General features: G+C 38.9%; 1 protein-coding gene across 1 annotated transcript in view; it reads right to left on the bottom strand.

Annotated features, from left to right (window-relative positions):
- The window catches only part of ltk (leukocyte receptor tyrosine kinase), a 66,069-nt gene that overhangs the window by 10,612 nt on the left and 35,184 nt on the right, over positions 1-20,273 (bottom strand). The window contains 12 exon segments of the mRNA XM_042500984.1: positions 1,475-1,539; positions 2,076-2,166; positions 2,705-2,891; positions 7,605-7,718; positions 8,500-8,661; positions 11,410-11,508; positions 11,937-12,122; positions 15,552-15,708; positions 16,717-16,845; positions 17,035-17,185; positions 18,444-18,618; positions 19,119-19,190. Of these exon segments, the coding sequence (XP_042356918.1) occupies positions 1,475-1,539; positions 2,076-2,166; positions 2,705-2,891; positions 7,605-7,718; positions 8,500-8,661; positions 11,410-11,508; positions 11,937-12,122; positions 15,552-15,708; positions 16,717-16,845; positions 17,035-17,185; positions 18,444-18,618; positions 19,119-19,190 (1,588 nt within the window).

The following is a 20,273-nucleotide window of genomic DNA, read 5'->3' as shown; positions in this document are numbered from 1 at the left end:
ACTTTTGAACCACACAGGGAAGCCTGAAAAGGTCTAACAAGATGATGCTTCACTCCCAAGTCAAATCTGATGTCTCTTACTCTGCTCTTATTTTCATGTGAGAGATAAATATTATTAAAATAATAGCCACCAGATTTAAAAATAGCAATAAAAAGACGCTCCCTTAAAATGTACGGACACAACATGTTAAATTAGCTCCTAATTCTATATCTCCACAAAACAGGTATGTTGTGTGCACCCAAATTAAGTAATAGATAAAAATGTTTTGTTCCGTCTTCACATTTTTGTTGCTCTTTAACTTCAGTACAAATGTGACCTGAGGGACTGTTTCTCAGTGAATGATCTCAGCTCTGTTATTTAGAGTGGCTGAAACTCACAGTCAAAATGAGGAAATCTTCTTTGAACCAGATCAAGTTTTGTCTTTGTGAAAACACATCTAATAAAGTTAAAATGCCCAACAGATGTTTGAGAAGGAGAGTAATTACTGATGCTCAACGATCAGTCCCTCCGGGATTTTGCAGGCTTTTATTCAGGTTTGTTGCAGTCTAAAAGGTCTGATTGCAGCTTTTCTAAACAAAAAAAAAAAAGGAGTGATGCATTTTGTGCTGTTTTGGGCAATGATATTGCAAAAAATTGCAAAAACAGGTGCGATTAAAAGTCACACTGTTCTGAGTTTATGAATTGCACTACACTAACTTCACCACAAAGCATGCATTTTTATTTCAGTTCACCTTGATTTTTTAGCACATGCAATAGATTTGGATACAAAAAGCTTTATCAATGTGACTTGTCTGTTGTCCGTGCATTTCAGTCATTCCCCAGGTGTGTCTTGTGCTCGGAAAAGTGTTTATGTTCCACCACAACAAAAACAGTTTACCACTGCTTCTGTACAGAACATCAAGGTGTTGCCTTGCACAGTCTTTAGCAGTAATTTTTATCCGTAAATGATATGTTCCTGTTGCACAAGTCTGCATTTTTACACCCAGACTTAAGACATAATTGCTGATAGTCGTGGGAAACTACGATGATGGATCAAAGTTGAGGAAAACTTGTGGTCGTGCAGATTTTTCAGGGGTTGTTTAAACTGGCATTAACTGTTGCGATCACGACATCGCAACATCCTGGAGGTGTTGACAGATCAACACCACACAGGTCATAAACTTAAATTAGGTTAGCTGTATTTTCCTGCAATCAAAAAATTTCCCTGTGGACACAACTGTGTTTAATTAATTGGTCTGTAAAACAATAAGCTGAATCAAACGGCAACAAGACTGGTCAACATGTGTGCTACGTTACAGCCAAGGTTTGATTTCTAGCTTGTAAAGTGTCACATCTGGCTCCAGCTGTTATTTCTTCTAACTCAGAAGCCAGCTGCTGACTGATGATTTGAGCGCACTGCTGCTTCACACTCGTTGAATGTGCTATAAGAAGGATGCATTGGGAGAATCGATGTGTGAACTGCAGTATGGTGCACCTCATAATCAAAGCCTCCATCAGGAAATCCATTTCATCTTGTTCAGAGCAGATTTCTGGAAGAGTCTGCAGAGCAGAAAGAAACAGAGAAGCAGTTTGAGGTGTGCGTTTGTGCCATTGTCAAGAGGAAAGATATCATTAGACCCAATCAGCAGACTATTGAAAAGGCAAACCCATGTGGCGCTCACTCAGCTTTTTCTTTTTCAACCTTTTGCAGTTTTTTTAAGCCAAGTGATGCGAGGGCTTTGACTCACTTTTTCACCTTTGTCATCAGTCATTCTGAGCAGTCATGAGGATTTTGCAGTAAGTCATTTTATTTTTGGACTATACAGATTTTGTTTTACACAGCCAGTTTATTCCTATTCTTGTTCCTATTATGCAGTAAGTAAAGAAAATAACCCTCCTCTAAATAAATGCCTTACAAAAACCTTGTCCTTTCAAATCCATCATGCATGTGTGACCTTTAGATCCAAGAGGCAGGAGCATTGCCGTGGGATGTTGTTGAGTTGATTATATGTAATGAACATAAGTCCTGATGAGAATCTAACATCTGACATTTAGGTGCAGCTTGTATTAATGCATCTTACAGAGTGCAAACTCACCTTTATGGCTACCTGCATGGGACTGTTATCACCGCTCATCCCCAGAATTTGTCCTTCGTAGACTTCGCCAAATGCACCATGGCCGAGAGCCCTGAAAAAAACCCAACAACAATTGAAGTGAAAACACACATAGGCACTCTGTGTACTGTAAGTATGGGCATCAGCACAAAAATCTGTCGGTACAGTGGCCAATTGAATAACACACAAATATCCAAAACAAATACAATAATTGAAATGTGCTGCCAATGAAAATACAGAAAACCAAGACAAATACAAATAATTTGTCAGTAAGTCAATCAACTAATTGTTTCAGCTGCATTTGTGTATATATATGTAAATGTATAAATTTGTATATATATATAGATATATATATATATATATATATATATATATATATATATATACATATTTAAATGGTTTGTGTGTAAACATCTTAATTTGTAACGTAACTTAAGCTATCAAATAATTGTAGTGGAGTAAAAAGTACATTATTTCCATCTGGAGTGGAGAAGAGCAAAGTAAAAAGTTGCATGAGATTAAAATACTCAAGCAAAGTAAAAGTACCTCAAATTTGCACTTAAGTACAGTACTTGAGTAAATGCACTGAGTTACAATCCACCACTGTGTACCTGAGAAGTGTTATGTTCTTGCGTGGTACTTCCTTCAGTTCATTGAGCGAGGTGGCCTTCCCTGCAAAGCAGTAGTTGGGGTTGTAGTCCGTCATGATGGTGGATGAGCGGATCTTGCTCAACTTGTACTCTGGACTCTGCAGACGCCCCCTCACTGCATGCAGGTCGTTTTTCCTTCGGTACCACACTAAAGACAAAGACAAGACAAGCTTGTTTTACTTAAAAATCAAACGTTTTAAAAACTCACAACACTAACTGGACCCCAACTTCCTGACTATCTGCTAACTGTAGGAGCGGTAACACAAGGAGGGGTCAAGCCGCATCTCACTAGTTGATGCTCGTCAATGTAAAAACATTTTTAGCAGACTCCAGTCAGAAACTGGCTCCCAGACAGCCACTTTGAAGCAGAAAATCAGTGTTTCTTCCACACCATAAACACAAGGTGTTGCAGGATGTCCTCTCCTTGGTTACTGCTCCTAGACTGTCTGTGCAAGTGAGTTTGGACTCACCCGCTGTGGAGGCAGCCCACGTCCCCGATGCAGGTTAGTAGTCTGCCAGGGAGGGGCGTTGTGTGCAGGTAAGAGGTGCCGTCGAGCCATCGCCCGGTGCAGATGCTAGGGACTCAGGGGGATTGGGATGAGGGGTGGGAGAATGAGGAAGGGGGGAAGGAGGTGGAGGAGGAGGAGCAGATGGGGCGCCCAGGGAACAGACTACCTCCCTGCATGGGGGAGAGCTCAGGTGAAGAGACACTGTTAACCTGAAGGATGTGTGTAGGTGTGCTTTTTGCAACGGAAAGCAACAAGTATGTAATTGCACAAAGGTCATGTTTTAGTTTTAGAGTTTGATTTATTCACTTGAAAATTCACACAATTACACACAGTGCAGTTAGTGAGGAAGTCACACTAAATAACTTACCCATTTTCATAATACAGAAAATGTTTGGCTGATTATGTTGTGCATAAAAGTCAGCTTATGTTGCACTTTGCCTAGTAATTATAGGAGTACGATGTCATGCAGTTAAACTCCACAGCTGTTTGTTTATGACTCGGTATAATTATCAAAACAACCTTTTTATCTGCAATTAATTTCTGTCTGATTACACAGAATGCATCCATTTTTAGCCATAACAAACCAAACTTTTCTGTTTGGAGCTTGTGTCTTTCATCTGATGATTACTATTTGCTGACCTGGCTGACCCTCTTAACCCACCTCCCACATTAATGTCTTTCGCATTTTTCTAAAATGTGAGTGACATATATTGTTGCCCATTTCCTCAGTTCTCCTAATAGTGCTGTGCACCTAAGTTTTTACTATTCCCATCAGCAGAAAGAGCCAATTTAGCTCATATTCATTCATATTCAACATTACTCTGGTATTATTGTATTCTACTATTATAAAGCAACAAATGTTCTCTTTTAACCCTTTGAAAGCTCAGCAAATTGGCTTGACTTCTTTCAAAAACATGGAGATAGGGAGACAAGCAACCTAACAAGCAGCTAAATTATTAAAAAGTTAAAATTAAAAGTAAAAAATTACTTGAATACATGCACACACACACACACAATTGTCAGGTCATTTTCTTGTGACCCTTTACCCTTTGCCAATTACTCGAAATTTATGGGACATTTCTTGCCAAGTTGCTCATTATGTTTTCCCTGTGTTTTCAAAATAAATCAAACCAATCTGACATATTTTGAATATTATCAAAGTGATGTGGTGCTACCTGATCGAGCTTCTCTGACAAGCATGAACATGGGATCAGTAGAATTCATTTCTGTTTAATATTCTGATTTAATCACCTCTGTACAAGCGTATAATATGCTGATGTGAGGTTTGAGTTCACCAGAATCTTTCTCCTCCGCCAGGCGCCACACTGCCTGTGTGAGCAGCCCTGATCAGGTATGTCTCAGCTGCTGCTCAGCTGCAGCACGTCTAATGAATATGGGTCTCACTGATTTTTTACACGTGACACTCACAGTTCTCATCAAAAATAGACAATAAAATTATGTTTTGATGATCATATTGATATTATATCATTTTTCACCACAGTTTCAATGTCTGTATCTGCCACAGGCTTAAACAAATATCAATATTTGTGGGTGGGTGTATATCTAATATTTCTTGTCTATGAATGTTTTTATTGCCCCAGTATTTAATTTTTTGGGGCTTGCTGGACAACTTAATTTGCTCAAGTCTCACTGCAAGTAGGGGAAAAAATGATCTATACTCCTCCTCTTTTAATTTTATTTATCACTTTTCTGCAGGTTCACTGCATGTATTAGTTTAGTCAAACCCCAAGCTGCTGTTTCCACGCCTGGTTGTCCTGTCAGACAGCGAACAAGCTCAGAGAGCTGAACATGTAATTGATATTTTACAGGAAGTCAGTGCTGTGCAGTTTTCTCCAGAGGCCCTTACACAAAGTTTAGAATTCACCAGAATCGACTTCGGGAAAGAACTGTTGAGCTTCACTTAATATTCAGCACTTTCACTGAGGTTACTGGGAGGACAAGATATGGAGAGTATGTTATAGTCAATCACCTTAAAAAGCAATTGATGGAGGAACAGGAAATCTACCGAAATGTCAGGATTCCCTTCCTAATTATCTGCAGTGAACAATGGTCAAAAAGGTGACAAAGGTGCAAGAAAAGTGTTATCAGCTGTATAATCCCTCACTGTCCTATATTGTTGCAGAATGACTGCATAGAAACTGTATTTATATAAAGTGTCTGCGGTTAATAAAGCTAGATTTAGCATATAAGTCAACATTAGGGCTGCGCAATATGGAGAAGAACAAGTATCATGATATTTTTTAACAAATACCTCGATACTGATATTGTGATAATATAGTGTACAAAAAAAGTAGATTACAAGTGAACCATCTAGCTTCTTACTCAGCTCTATTGAAAGATGAGCATGCAAAGTAAACATCAGAGCAGCTTTTCTGAGGTGGAGAGAGCTACGGGACCAGAAGGGATCCTATATCCATGCCAGCGCTGGCTCGGTCAAACTCTTTTTTTTAGCTTGCTTTTCAGCCTTCTTCTTCTTCTGTTTACTTGTCTCTGCCATGTACGCTGTTGTTTGCAAAGGAGAGAGGGGGAGATTTTTCACTAGAGGTGGTTGTTTGTCAGCTGCTATGCTTGCAAAGTCTCTGCTGAATTCATGTGCTGAAGATATCGATCTTGACTGATTCCACCAAAATTAGCATGCATGCGCATGTTTTTGAAACATGGATAAACCTGCTAAAAATAGGCTACAGACCCCTGCAGCAGGTGTGCCTTTCAGTTGATTTTTTTTTGGTCATATTCATGGACAGGCTGGTAAATAGGTAAACAGTGGAAAGCAGCATGGATGGGACGCTGTCAACAGTGGTTATTCCTCTTTATACATTAATTACATTTTCAGTCTCCCAAACTTGGCACAGATTTAGATGGATGTTTAAGTGCTGCTTAGGAGATGGACAGTAGTCTTATAGTGGTAGCGTGTGATTTCATCCTGCAGGTTAAATTAGCGTGTCCAACCAGTTGTCTTGTTTCTATCAATGTCGATCAGACCCAGAGGCGATAAATTCCTGTGACTACTGCAGAGTAATTTGATTCGGGTGTGAATGCCGATTGTTTACTTTCCCATTACATTAAAAAGCCAGATGTTAGCAGGTAACTGAATTAAATTTGTAAGTAAATAGCTTTGATTCACTGTAATGCAGCTTTTAAAAAAACAAGAAAAGAAAACACTTAAGATATCCAAAATCTACAACGATATAGTCTCATATCACGATATCAGCCCTAGTCAACATTAAACAGTATACATTGCATAGCAGCATTTGAGACCAAGATAAATACTAATGCAATGTTAGTAGCATTAGGTATAATCATAATTCATAATAAGTATTAGATTGTGGTTGTCTTCTAATTCCTCAGTTGTCTTTCTTTCTTATTCCCAGAGAGTTATTGAGTGGTAAAATTAAAACAGGTTAATTGTTAATTCCCTAATTATTCCTATTTTAAGCAGTATATTTGTGCAAGAATCATTAGCAAAGCATTTTACAGCATGTCTGACTGCCTCAGATTACAGAAATCAAACAAATCTAGTCATCTCTTCATTCAGAACCAGATTGCAGTGCTTAATGTGAACCTTTTGCTTTGTAACAACTCAAGTCTACATCCTAATATTCCTATCTCAGAGTCAATGCCCGTGGGTAAAAATCAACTGTGTGCTTCTTAAAAAGACTGAGAGGCTATCTTTAATTACAGTTCTCTCCCTTTCGATTTTGTTCTAATATTTGTGTCTACAAATTCATTTTTTTTCCTTTCTCAGTTAGTGAATCATAATGCCTGACATTTACTGCTGTCTCATCTCATTCATCAGTACACCATCTCCAGTTGAGAGTAACTTCAGCGTTAAATGTCAGACCTTCCTTCTTGTCCTTTTTATAGCCAATGATGCATTTTTGCTCACAGTACATCTCTCTGGCTTTGATGAAAGCCATTGTACTGTTAGAAATACGCACATTATACCTTAACAATGTGGTATTTAACCGCAATCAGCTCTATCATTTCACTTCTCATCTACAATATGATCTTGTTTCACACTCTTTAGCAATGAAATACTCGTATCCACATACAGAAAGCGAAAGGTGAGTCACCTAAAATAAGCGCTTATTATAAAAGTGTCCATATGTCCTCACTTCATATTGTGTAAGCGACGTTTAAATCGGAGCCCTATCATTCCCACAGCTTCGTTAATCATCCAGCACACGGCCAGAGGAGGGGATTTAAACCAACACTTATCACAAGGTGTTTCTGCTCAGCAACTCCTGGAAGCATCTGTATGATCAGCTGTGTTCACAGCCGAGAGAAAGTGGAGGGCACAGACTGCCCACAGCACTGGAGAAGTCTCTTACTGAGGATGATGCCGGTGCAGATCAGTGCGATGCCGCTTGCAATGGTGGAGACCACGACTGCCAGGATTAAAGATGTCGACATCTGGCCCTGCAGAGCCGGGCCTTGAGGAGCTGCTGTGAAAGAGGTGAGAAGAGGCTTAATTAAAGAAATGCTTGACCCACAAAATCATCATTTGTATGTCAGTTACTCATCCTGTTACATTGAATTCAAGTATAAAACTGTCTCTCACATGCCTCAGTGGTTAGCAAAGAATCCGAAAACTGAGAAAATTTTTACACAGGTCATGCAGTATAATCCAAGTCTCATTTATCCAGTCATATGCTCAGCACTTTCCTAAAAAATACATTTTTGCTAGAATCTCACTATTTAAAACACTTCTGCATAAACAGTCAAATGCATAGAGAAATAGTGTGCCTGGGCATCTCAGTAGTCATATGCACAGGTGCATAAAACAGTAAGGTTTTAGCAAAAATGCATGTGTTTGGGAATTACTGAGCATACCACTGGATGAATGGGACTTGGATTATACTGCAGAGTTGTGTGAGAGTTTGTGAATGGATATTTTGATATAGTTTTTCTTTTGTTAAAGCACCCACCTGTGCCCTAAATTAATTTAGATTCATCATTTACCTTGGAGGAACAAAGAAAAAAAAAACATTTTCTTTACAAATTCAGCATAAGACACAGTGAGTCTTTCATAAACAAATGATCATTTTGTGGGTGAAGTTTTCTTTTATAATAATATAATAATATATACTTCATAAAATGTTTTAGTTCAGATGCTTTAGGTTTGAACTGAATTTTGGGGGACTTTTTGACATTAATATTAGCTGTTAACACATTATGGCAAACATCCAGGAGAAAAGACAGTGTTGGTTTTGGGTAATTATTTACCAATGGTGCCAATACAGGTGACATTGTCACTGGCCAGGACCTCGTCATCGTCGCAGAGACAGAGAATGTGGTGAGTGTCTTCATCTCGTCTGCAGCTCTGTGTTTGACAGTGGCTGCAATTCAGCTGCACCTTGATCTCACACTCACCGTGACTCTCCATCGCTACAAGAAACAATGTACACACATATTAACGCATGTATGTAAAGTAGGGCTGTAGCACATAGTTCAAAGCCTCATTCATAATATTGACATTTTTAAATCAACTTTCAAATGTTGAAAACTTTTTTTAGATGTGTATTTATCCTGTTTAAACCAGGCATTTTTTGAACAGTTGCAAAAAAGTTTAGGCTACACTAATATTGGTTAAGTTTTAAGTTTTACACTATTTTTAGAAAGAGATTCCAGTGGTGGCTGTGAAAACTTTCAAACTTCCAAAACTTGTTTTTATCTAGTGATATATTCTGCTTCAGTCTATTTCTGTAGGCGTTTAACCTTTCAAAAACAGCATATTCACCGAGGTAAAAAAAAAAGGTTGCTCTCCCACAAGATACACACAAAGTGAAACCAGCACCTGAATTGATGGCGCTGTATAGCAGCAATCTAACCACAACATAAATAATGTTTATTATTGAAAGAAAGTTGATTTGATAAAAAAAAAAGACTAATTCAGTTACTCCAATGAATCAGTTAAACAACTTCATAATTTAAAATAAACAAATACAAAAAATACTCACTAAAGCACCAGGTGGCTGAAAATCAACAAGCACGATTGGCTCCTGTTTGAGTAACGCTTATCGAAAACAACAGTGTGCAGCTGTTTTAGGAAATAAGATAGCCTTTTATAAAAAATGTATGTGTATAATAAATCTTGAGCAGGAACAATGGGCTTGGGGCTGAGAGACACAGACAGAATGTGGAAGTCAGAAATAATGACGAAAAGGTCTAACACACTGTTTCATGAGAATTGTTGGCCGTAACAAAAATACGGAACATCGCCAGCCTCGCTGTCAAGTATAAATTATCAATTATGCTTGTATTTGTGTAAAACCTCGCGTGTCTAAAAAGATTTTAAATAAAATGATAAATTCTAAACTCTGATCTAAACAGTGCTTCACAGTTTCTCAAAACATTTTATGAAAATGAGTTCTGTCATATGAAACCTCATCCCTCCCTTAAAAACCTGACAACATAACTTCATTACAGAGAAACTATAAAAATTCAGTAAGAATGATTTAAGTTTATCTCTTTGTTAAGTTCTTGCTTTGATTCATGTCTGACCACTGCAGAGGCAGCCACTGTGACGACTGGCAGCACACGCTTTAACAACAGCGTCTTTCACATGAGAATGGAGGTCTGTCTGTTGGTGCCGAGGGCAACAAGCTACATGAGGCTGCGAATTAGTGAACTGCCTTCTTCCTTTTCCCACTACATAATGAGAATCAGATGGTAGTCTCATGAAAAAAAAGAAACCAACAACAAAAAAAAAAAAACACTTCATATATCCATGCACATGTGTGAGCAGGCCTGTGTTTAAAGAGACAGTTTGACACAAACAGGTACAAGCATGTGCAATGTAGTTATCATATTGCTACTGCAGAAATAAAATACAGGGTAATAAATAACCAGCATCAGAGTCATTTCTCTGCCTACCTGCAAGTGTGTACACTTCACTGCACAGTTCTTCACTGGCTTCACTCGTATATCACTGATAGGATGTTCTCTGTGACTGTTAACAATTCATCCTCTAACCCCACGTCTCTCATGTGGAGTCCCTCAAGGTGCAATCCTTGATCTCTTCCTGTTTTCCATCAATATGCTTCCGCAAAGAAATATGATCAGAACTACAACATCTCGTTTCACTGCTATACAGATGACACTCTACTGTACCTTTCTATTCAACCCAATGACCAGAGTGGATCCACTACCCTGACTAAATGTCTGGATGGTATTAAGGGATGGGTGGATGGCTAATAATGGTCTACAATTAAATGACAACACAACAGCCTCCCAAACTTCTACAATCATTAGAATTCCCTATATTTCTTATATTAATTCTTAAAAGATTCTTCTGCTTGTGTTTGAGGACCTGCATGGTCTTGACCCAATATATTGCAGAAGTTCTATCCCCATGCAACACATCTGAGCCCCCCAGATCTACAAATCAAGGACTTTTATTCACCACACAACCTCATCAAAAACTTTTTGGAGAGAAGCCGTTCCAAGTAGCTGCACCAAGACTCTGGAATAGTCTCCCTTAAAAAAAATCAATATCCACTTATTGGCTTTTTTCCAGGGCTTTCAATTATTTATATTTGTATTGCACAGAGGATAGAATTTGCTCTTTTTCCTTTTCACTTTTACACAGCTCGAATTGACTCTATTTTTTTCTAGTTTCACAAAAAATCATTTTAACTCAGTGTCCACTTACCATCTTTTCAAATGATTTTTAATTGCACCTCAGTTTTTATAAACAGCTGAAGTTTGCTTTCCTAATCTTACCCAGACATCTTTATTTTATTCTACTCGATTCCATATTTTTCTAGTTTGACAAAAAAAACCTTAAGCTAACCTAGTAAGCTAACCTTAACCAGCTTAGCTTACTAGCTTTTTTTCAGAGCTTTCAGCTGCATCTCATGGTCTTTGTTAGTAGATGATCACTCTCTATTCTTGATTCTATTCAGTTCTCTCTCTCTGTTTTTGTTTTTTCTTTTTTTACAAAACCAAATCTTAACAGCACTTATACCTCACTTTAGACTGCATCAGTCTTCATCAGGGGACAACATTTCCTCTCTTTGCTCTCTCTCCGATATTCTCTCTATTCCTCCTTAATTTTCACGATACTGGCAGAATCAAAATCAGATTTATCAGCATCAGTACCTTTATAAAATTATGATACAGTAGCAGTCTCACCTGCCAGAGGCTGAAGGAAAATCTCTCCCATTGGATGAATGAATGAGACTCCATTCTGACCGTCTGCTGTGATCTCATCTGTCAGTGCAGCGTCACCTCCTGTCACAAAATATATATTGGGAACTCTTCTATTAGCCAGTGTTAAAAATAACGTCAAAACCATTTTGACCCAATTATGACGGTTTATACTTGTCAGTTCGTCGCCACTTTTGACAGTTTTCTGTATGTGACATTGACACTTACATGTTGGAAAAGGTTTTTTCAGTTGACATTGTCATTTCTATAAAGATTCAACTGTCAAGAACAACAAGACAACCGTGAATTATGCTCTAGAATCAAATCAATTTTTAAGAGAGACAGTTATGCCACACAAATGATACATATTCTTTTTTTAGGGAGGTTAGTAGCATATCTGTGAAGAAATGACAAGAGGGAGTGTGACAGAAGAAAAGACATAAAAGCGAGTTTGGTTTTAAGGGCAGAGGTTAGAAATTATGTCATAAGGTAAGATGAGAAAGTACTCTTACCTCTGTAACCTCCACCGCCGCCTCCAGCTGTGCAGGCTCCACCTCCACCTCCAAATCCCCCAAAAGTGGACCAGCTGAGCTTGGACTGGGCCAGGAGACATGAGGACCCCCCCTCAGCACCCTCCACCAGAGACCTTCCCGCCTTCAGGTGAGGACTGGGACTGTCTTTCCAGCCTCCACCTCCACCTTCAGGAACACAAATGAAATACAAATTAAACACTGCAATATCATTGCTATAAAATAGCTTTTTAATATATCCAGACATACGTAGTGGTTGCACTTGAAGATTTCCACATCATAGAAGACTGGACTATTAGCTGTGGTGGAGATCTGCGCTCTTTGAGTGCCCTTCTAGTTTTTGTGATGCTTTTTTTTTGCTGTTTCAATTTGTTGTGTGCTTTTTTGAAGTTTATTTGCTGGAGGTGCAGTATCTGGCTATCTATGCATTCAGCAAGATTTAAACCTGTTGTAAAGTATACTGTATCTAAGCAGTGTTTTGTTTTGTTTTTTTCACACTTTTTGTAATTACCCTAATGAAGGTCCTTTGCATAAACACGTTGGTGAAATACATTTTTCCTGTCTGATTAGACAGTCACTCTTTGTCAATCACAGCAGTAAATTCAGGAAAAGATAAAGAAGAGAGACCAAAGATGTTGCAATGTTGCAAACTCAAACATTTCAAGCATCTTTCGACAGAGTGCTCTTTTTCCAAATACTAGCCTAGTTTTAAACAGCGAGCTGTTGTGTATACTCTGGTATTGCAAGGGGATGATACCTTGCCATGGCAGGACCCAGGGAAGCTCAGTGTGGAGTTTGCAGTTGTTTGGATAAGTGGTCCTCGAGAAAACTGCAAGCAGCAATACAGGAGGCCAAGCAATCAGTCCATTCCTTACAGCAACAATTTGAACGGGCACTGCACTAGTGCAACTACGCTGCCTGAGGAGTCCCCCTCCTAGTTACACAGACATTCTTGGCAGTCTGGGCAGCACTGTTCCCGGTGGGTCTAGTCTGCTGTTACTGAGGGCTGTTGATCTGACAGAGCAAACAGCAGCAGAGGGACTCCATGAGAGAGAGCTGTTTGACTCAGCAAATCAGGCTCTCTTCGGGGTGTTAAGGCCTATCGAGTAGTTTCAAAGAGGCAATATTTTCTAAGGGAAGAGCTTGGTCTTGAGACTGAGTTTGACATGGAGGGACGACTTGCAGCTGGAGATCTGAGTGAAGTATCAGATATACACAAGACAGAAACAAGAGGAGACAGTAAGCACAGAGCTCTTGTTCTGTCCGCCAGTTATTTTGTGTTGTTGTGTTTCTTTGTTTCTGTTCGCAGGCAGCCGGTGGGTGGACATGAGAGGGTCACCAAGCAAAGCTTCAGATATTCTATATATAAAAAGATTCACAAGAACACAGGTCTTTGTTGCTTTTGCTTTTTGTTTATCACTTTACACGAATCCACACTGATGTCACCGACAGCCACCCACTTTTTATATTCTTTTATGAAGTTGAAATTTAACTTCTGCCTCAGTGTAGTGATGGAGACCCTTCAGCAATGAATAATTACATAAAGAGTCAACAGGTTCATCACTGGTTTATCACAGCCTCTAATCTACACTAATGAGCAGAAAAGCATGTACAGTAAGATTTCTTTAAGCCTTATCAAATTTTGCTAAATCTTTAAAGCCCACCCTGTCATCCATGATAATAACATATACACTGTATCTATCGTAGCTCTAGTCTCATGTGACAAAACTGGCACACACACACAAAGAAATGCACAAATACATCCACACACATCTAGTCTACACAGCAGCAGAGCTACATATTTCCCTGACACTCAGATCTTTATCTAAACAAACCCGCAGAGGTTTCAATAAGATGAGCTGATAGATTGTCTGTGTTGAGACTCTGTTGGTTAGGAGGGGATTTACTGAGATTGTTCCAGCAGCAAAGACAGACCTCTCTCTGCCATATATGTCTCGCTACGAAGGTCAAGACCTGTCAGGAAACTAAAAATAAGATGCAGATAGATCCCATTATCCACAGGGCAAACACGTCCTGCTGTGTGAGAGCAATGAATGCATGTCAACGTGTGCTGCTTTGAGCATGTGTGTGCAGAAGAAACAAATCCTTGTGGCCTTCAACCAATACGTCTCCATGGGCAGGTTTTTACGCTACCTTGTACAGAAACGATCCTGTTGTCATCTGAGGCTCACAGCGACTCAGCAAACGGAAGCACATTCTTAACTAGGACACAACCTCTCTGCTGTGATCATAAACCATACACCTGAGTCTGCAGCCAAACTTTAGTGTTATTAGGAATCATAGTTCAAACATTATTTATACTTCATATACTTGTGTAATGTTTTATTCTGATCTTTTGTTGTTTTTTTCCTCATACCATAATGTGTCAGTAAAAATAAGAGAAAAGAAGAGAGGAGGGGTTTTTCTATCTTTTTTAAACAAAAATACAACCTGTCACTCTACTTTTTCCTCTCAGGGATCATTTCACAATATTGACCCGCTCGCTTTTTTCTTAACCTGGGATCTTACATCAAGTCACAATAAATCTAGAGGGTGTGCAAGATTTAAAAAATTGACAAATTTTTCAACACCTTTGAAAAACATGTTTTTATGTTACGTTCTTGCTGATCTTAAAGGAATACTTCACCTGCAAAATTACTATTTGTTTATCAATTACTCACTGCGTGGTACGCTGAATTCCTACGGGGGAACGTAGTTTTTCTCGAATGCCTCACGGCGGTTAAGGAATTAAAAAAAAAAAAGAAGTGAAACTCAAAATGAATTAAAGCAAAACAACATATCGAAACATCCATTCACAAACTTGTACAAAAGTCTCATTTATCCAGTCGTATGCTCTGTACTTCCTTAACACACGCATTTTCACTAAAACATTATGATTTAGAGCATATCGGTACAAACAATCTCATGCACTGAGGAGTAGCATGCCTGGGAAGACATTTGAATGCATTTGAACTCTGCTCAAGCAAAACTCATATGCCAGTCAGGCCGCGCTAATCATACGTGAAAGCGATTTAAAGGTTTAAGTAAAACTTTTTGTCTGGGAAGTACTAAACATAGGACTGGATAAATGAGACTTGGATTACATAGCTCGAGTTGTGTGAGGGTTTATACACAGACGTTTTGATATCATTTTGCTGTTGTTGAACTTCGTCGATTCTTCGTTCAATGTGGAGGCATTCGAGACAAATTAAATGAAAACACAGTGAGTAATTGATATGGAGATGGCCATTTCATGGACACAGTACAGCAAATACCAGCACCATACCAGATTTTTCATATTTTTATGGGCCATCACAAAATAAAATAAAAAAAGTGACCAAAACCTTGATCTTGTAACTCCAAATTAGACTCACTGGCAAAGGTTCTACACAAAACTGCTTTCAATTAAAGAAACAGTTTTGAGGAATGCTAAAAAAAAAAAAAAAATTCAATGCTGACAGCACCACAAATAAATCTCCATTCATCCTTTTCATATTAGGGTGGAGGGAGTAATCTCCAAGTCAGATATTTAAAAAAAAAATGGTTTAGTTGAGTCAATCCCTTAAACAAACAGTGCAACTGTATTGGTAGTCGTACCTGCAGCACCAGTTTGCCCATTGGTACTCAGAGCTGTGGTAATGTTTTCATACTGCTCCAGTGGTATCTGGTCCAGACTTGACTCTGGGTCTTCCATGTAGGCATTTCCCCCTCCACCAGCCGCAATTAGCAAGGGGACCAGCTCACCTCCCTCCATCTGACAAGATAGCGTCACCATAAGTCACTCATCTGAGGGGCTTTTTTTTTCATTGTGTCATGCTCTATGGTGCAAGATGCTCATGCGTACATTTCTATCTCTCCATTTCACTGAAAATGAAAATGAACTTTTGACAAAGCATCAGTCTCAGCAGCAGAGCCAATTGAACATGACCCAGGAAACTCATTTTATCACAGTTAGGAGATCATAATGAAATGGACGAGTGAACATTTTTCTTCTGCCAATTTTATGATAAAATAGCTTTCCAATCTCAAGTGAGTCCAACCTAAATTTAAACCCATGGATTATAGAGACACTGCTGAATCCTTTGACTATGCCTACAGACATTTTTATTGCCAGTCACAATGTGCACTTAATCCACACAAGGTATCAAACAAACCCACAGAAAGGATAGCCTGGTAAAACCATCCCGATAACGTGAGCTCAACATCCTGTTTCTCTCACTGTATAATTCTGAACTCACTGCCATCCCAAACACATTCAGTTGGCAGGAGTACTCGCTTTGACATAGAAATGTCTTCAGCCAGTCCTGACGGCAGAATTAGCGTATGCTCCTCTACAACACGAATATGTTGTTAGACAGTAACGGGCCAAAAAATACAACTTATCTATAGTTACAATTTTAATCTGACATGATCCTCGTCAACAACAATCAGTGGCAAAACAACAATGAACATGGATTTGTACTGGGAAACATCTTTTTGTTGCTGCAGGAGTTGCCATTATTGTTCTCCAAGCAGCGGCTTGCATGCTATGTCATCACCGAAAGTCCCGACCTACAGTCCCTGATTGGCCTGCTACATTTTCAGCTACAGTGGGGGTCGCTGATTGGCCCAGCTGGATTTTGTGCCCTGGAGAGTGTTTGGGGCGGCAGAGAGTTCAGACTGATATGCAGAGTGAAACAGAATATTGAGCTCACATCATCAGGATGGTCAGGCTGCAGAAAGAACACACACTACTAAAAAAGCACAAATTGTCTTCTGTCACCTTAAAGATGTAGGTGGCTCCGCCTCCTCCGCCTCCTCCCCCAGCCCACTCTACACCATCCTCTCCCCTGAGGTTGTCTTCAATCACTGATGACTCTCCAAGGCAGATCTTTTGAGTGTGGGGATTTCTCTACACCACAGGGGAGAGGGAGATTTGAGTTTCAGAGAAAGAAATTCAGTTAAGTCTGAATCCAGCAGATGAGAACTTTTTATCTAGGTCACTTTTTTGTCTGTACTCTCCCTGCCAATAGATATCCCAGTGGGATATCACACATTTCAAGAAATCCTTTCAGCTGGTCCGCAGGTCCAGCCAACTCACCCCGGGGCATGCATCCTCTCCCTGGTGTCCAACCAAGATGTAAAGTGTATCTCCTTTCTCCAGAGGAAATATGGCAGATATGAAGACCCCATGGTTGCGTTTGTTGTGGTTTTTGGCTCCTTTCCCTCCTGCAGCCCCATAAGCAGAGATCCTGAGGAAGATCAATGCAACACAAGGGGCTTAAATGGTGTGACTGAAAGAAATTGATTTCTGGCTCAGGCTCCACAGTATATCACACACACTAGATAGATAAGACTACAGTACACTTGAGCAAACAGCTACAGATGTCTGTCGTAACACACAAATTAGGAGACAACACCTGCTGCTCTGTAAAGATTCCCTCTAACAAACAGACACTGTGTGAATATTGGATATAAGTACTGCTGTGTGTAACTTTCCTGAAGCAATTCAACTAACACCCTGGAAATCCTACATTTAATCCTGACACTTTTCCGTTGCTACATTACATGTCGTGAGCGTGACAATGAGGTCCCATGACTGGCTGTGCAAACACAATCAAATAGCTTTTAAGCCTTGATCTCGATAGACAACAATCAGTTACACTGAGCATGTACAGAACAATTTTAACCCAAAGCACAGAGACACATCGCTAAGTTGCTGGCAAGCCCTGCTTGCTGCTTCAATGACTAAATAAACTATGACTGACATTTCAAAAAATGTTTTTAAAAAGAGTCAACAGTGAAACGGTGACATTACGCATGAATTACTGGGCTTACGACATAATAAAATAAGAAAAAAAAACATTATGAAAGAAATAGAATATCGGCAGATTTACCCTTTAATAAATAACTGACCAGCCCTTTGATTTCCACCTCAAAGCTCAGGAAAATTAAAGAGCATTAAAGTCGTCCCCTTCATCACAACTTACAGACATGAAACTGTCAAGAAAATAGTAAAGATTGCTTTAAAATATCACTTAAACAGCATCTTCTGGCCAAACAGCTCACATCATCTAATGACACACAAGTGCATAACTTGATGATTTTGTATTGTATGGTGTACAGTACAGCCTAGGGGGTCATATACTGTATAGAACAGTACAGCTAATTTATATGTTGGTTTTTATTTTGTTTTTTTCTTTTTGTTTTCTTTTCTTTTTATATCAACACATATGCAGATTTTTATTTACAATAAGTCATGGTCTGCTCAATAACTATAACTCAAAAATGTGATATTTTTCATTTATATTTTTTCATAAGAACTTTAGTTTGAGTAATTAGAGCTTGGTCCTATGAGATATTTTGTTGTTGTTTTAGTGACTGTGGGTTTTTTTGTGAGTATGTAGTGTCATGTATCGAATGCTGTGTTTGGTGTGAACCCCAGGATGAATAACTGCAGCTTTGGCTAAAGCTAATGGGGATCCTAATGAATAAAATGAAATCACTCACAGATATCTGTTAGTTGCAGGCACCTTCCACATTTGGACTCCTTTCAAGGGCTCTTCCTTCCCCACAATGACACTGACATTTTTATTTCTGTAGGTGCTGTCACACTGGGCCTGGGTCGGGCCATGGGGACCACTGGCACCGCATGAGTTAAACCACCATGTCATCAAAGAAACCTCTAAAAAAAATGGAGACAAGGAAAACAAAATACACAGACATGAGCTGGTGGGAGATTTATTAATTAATTCCAGAATACATGTAAATTTCATTCTGCAAACACTTTACACACAAATTCATTTTGCTCACATTTCATGAACGAGGCCAGTTGAGTCTATAAAAGGTACTGTATATTGATTTAGAAAAAACATAAGAAAAAATGCCAAGAAAGATGCATGATTAAGCTAAACAGATGAACACTGGAGAACAGAAACAAACATGTGGCTTAACATCTAGAAGAATCACTGGAAACTGCATTAACCAAACATAACCACTCACAAGGTATGTGAGTGCTGAATGCAGAGTGAATGAAAAGCTACTGGTCAGCTGATTTAGCAGATACAGCTTCAAGCATCAAGAGAGATTGTGAGTGTACAATCCACCAACTGGTATGTTAATTCTGCATGCAAAATGGATTAAAAATGACATGGTAGGCTGTGGAAATCCACAAGGTATCAGTACCTGAGGCTGAAGGCTCTGGAAGAGGGCTTAAGAAATCCTCTAAGTCTGCCATGGGCAGGAGAGAGTTTTCATCTGAGGAGAGGCAGGAAGCCAAGGTATGGAAAGTTGGGGAGAGACAAGGAGTCACTGTAACATCTGCATATCACTGAAGCATAAATTATATACAGACAGAAAGTCACACGCGTCACAGGAAACAAGAACGACTAGGGACAGATATTTTGAATGGACACATTTCCAGAGACTAATCCCTGAGCAGAAACACATCATTTCTCACCTAGCATTCTGCATCCACATGGTAACACTGAGACACAGAGAATTTTCTTCATTTCCATGGTTTCACTTACAGGACCAGTGTGTGGGATTCAGAAAGATCTATTGGCGGGAATGGTGTGTAATATTCATAACTATGTTTTCATTTGTGTGTAATCACCTGAAAGTAGGAATCTTGGTGTTGTTGTTACCTTGGAGTGAGTTGTGTACAGTGGTGTAACGTAATGAAGTAATAAAACATTTTTACAGTATTTAAGTATATTTTGGGACCATCTGTTCTATACTTAATATTTCTGTCAGCTTTTGCTATTACTCCACTATCTTTCTACTATTTTATCTAAATAAAATGTGCCCTTTCACTTCACTCCAAATTCCTTAAGCATTTTATTTACTTACTACAAAATAGCAAAGGAATGAGGGAGGGATGGATGGACGAATAAAGGATTGGGAGGGGAGGAAAAGCTGGATTTTGTTTTTTTAAAGCCTTTTAGTTGAGAAAAAAAAGGCCTAGCTTTTCTTCAAACATAATGTATGCTCATTTTTAAGGTGGTGTATGTTACGAAGGAATAAGGTTCATGATTCTAAAAATTCTGACTGCTTGCTTTTTTATCAGCATTTACTTGTACTTTCACTCTCAATACTCAAGTACTTTAATATAATAAAATAACTTTTGATACTGAAGTACAGTATGTGTCATATGGAAGACTTTTACTCAAGTAATATTCTAATACGTGACCGTAACTTCTACCAAAGTTATTCTCTGTTAAGATATCTGTACTTTTACTAAAGTAGTGCTTTCAGGTACTTCATCCAGTACTGGCTGTTTCTGTTTATGAATTCAACCTTCGATTTGTGAAATGCTAGCTCTCCATTTAAATGTTACAC

This window comes from Plectropomus leopardus, chromosome 14 (genome assembly GCF_008729295.1).
Source record: "Plectropomus leopardus isolate mb chromosome 14, YSFRI_Pleo_2.0, whole genome shotgun sequence".
NCBI lineage: Eukaryota > Metazoa > Chordata > Actinopteri > Perciformes > Serranidae > Plectropomus > Plectropomus leopardus.
Note: the sequence above shows the minus strand (reverse complement) of the source record. Positions and strands in the feature narration are given on the sequence as shown.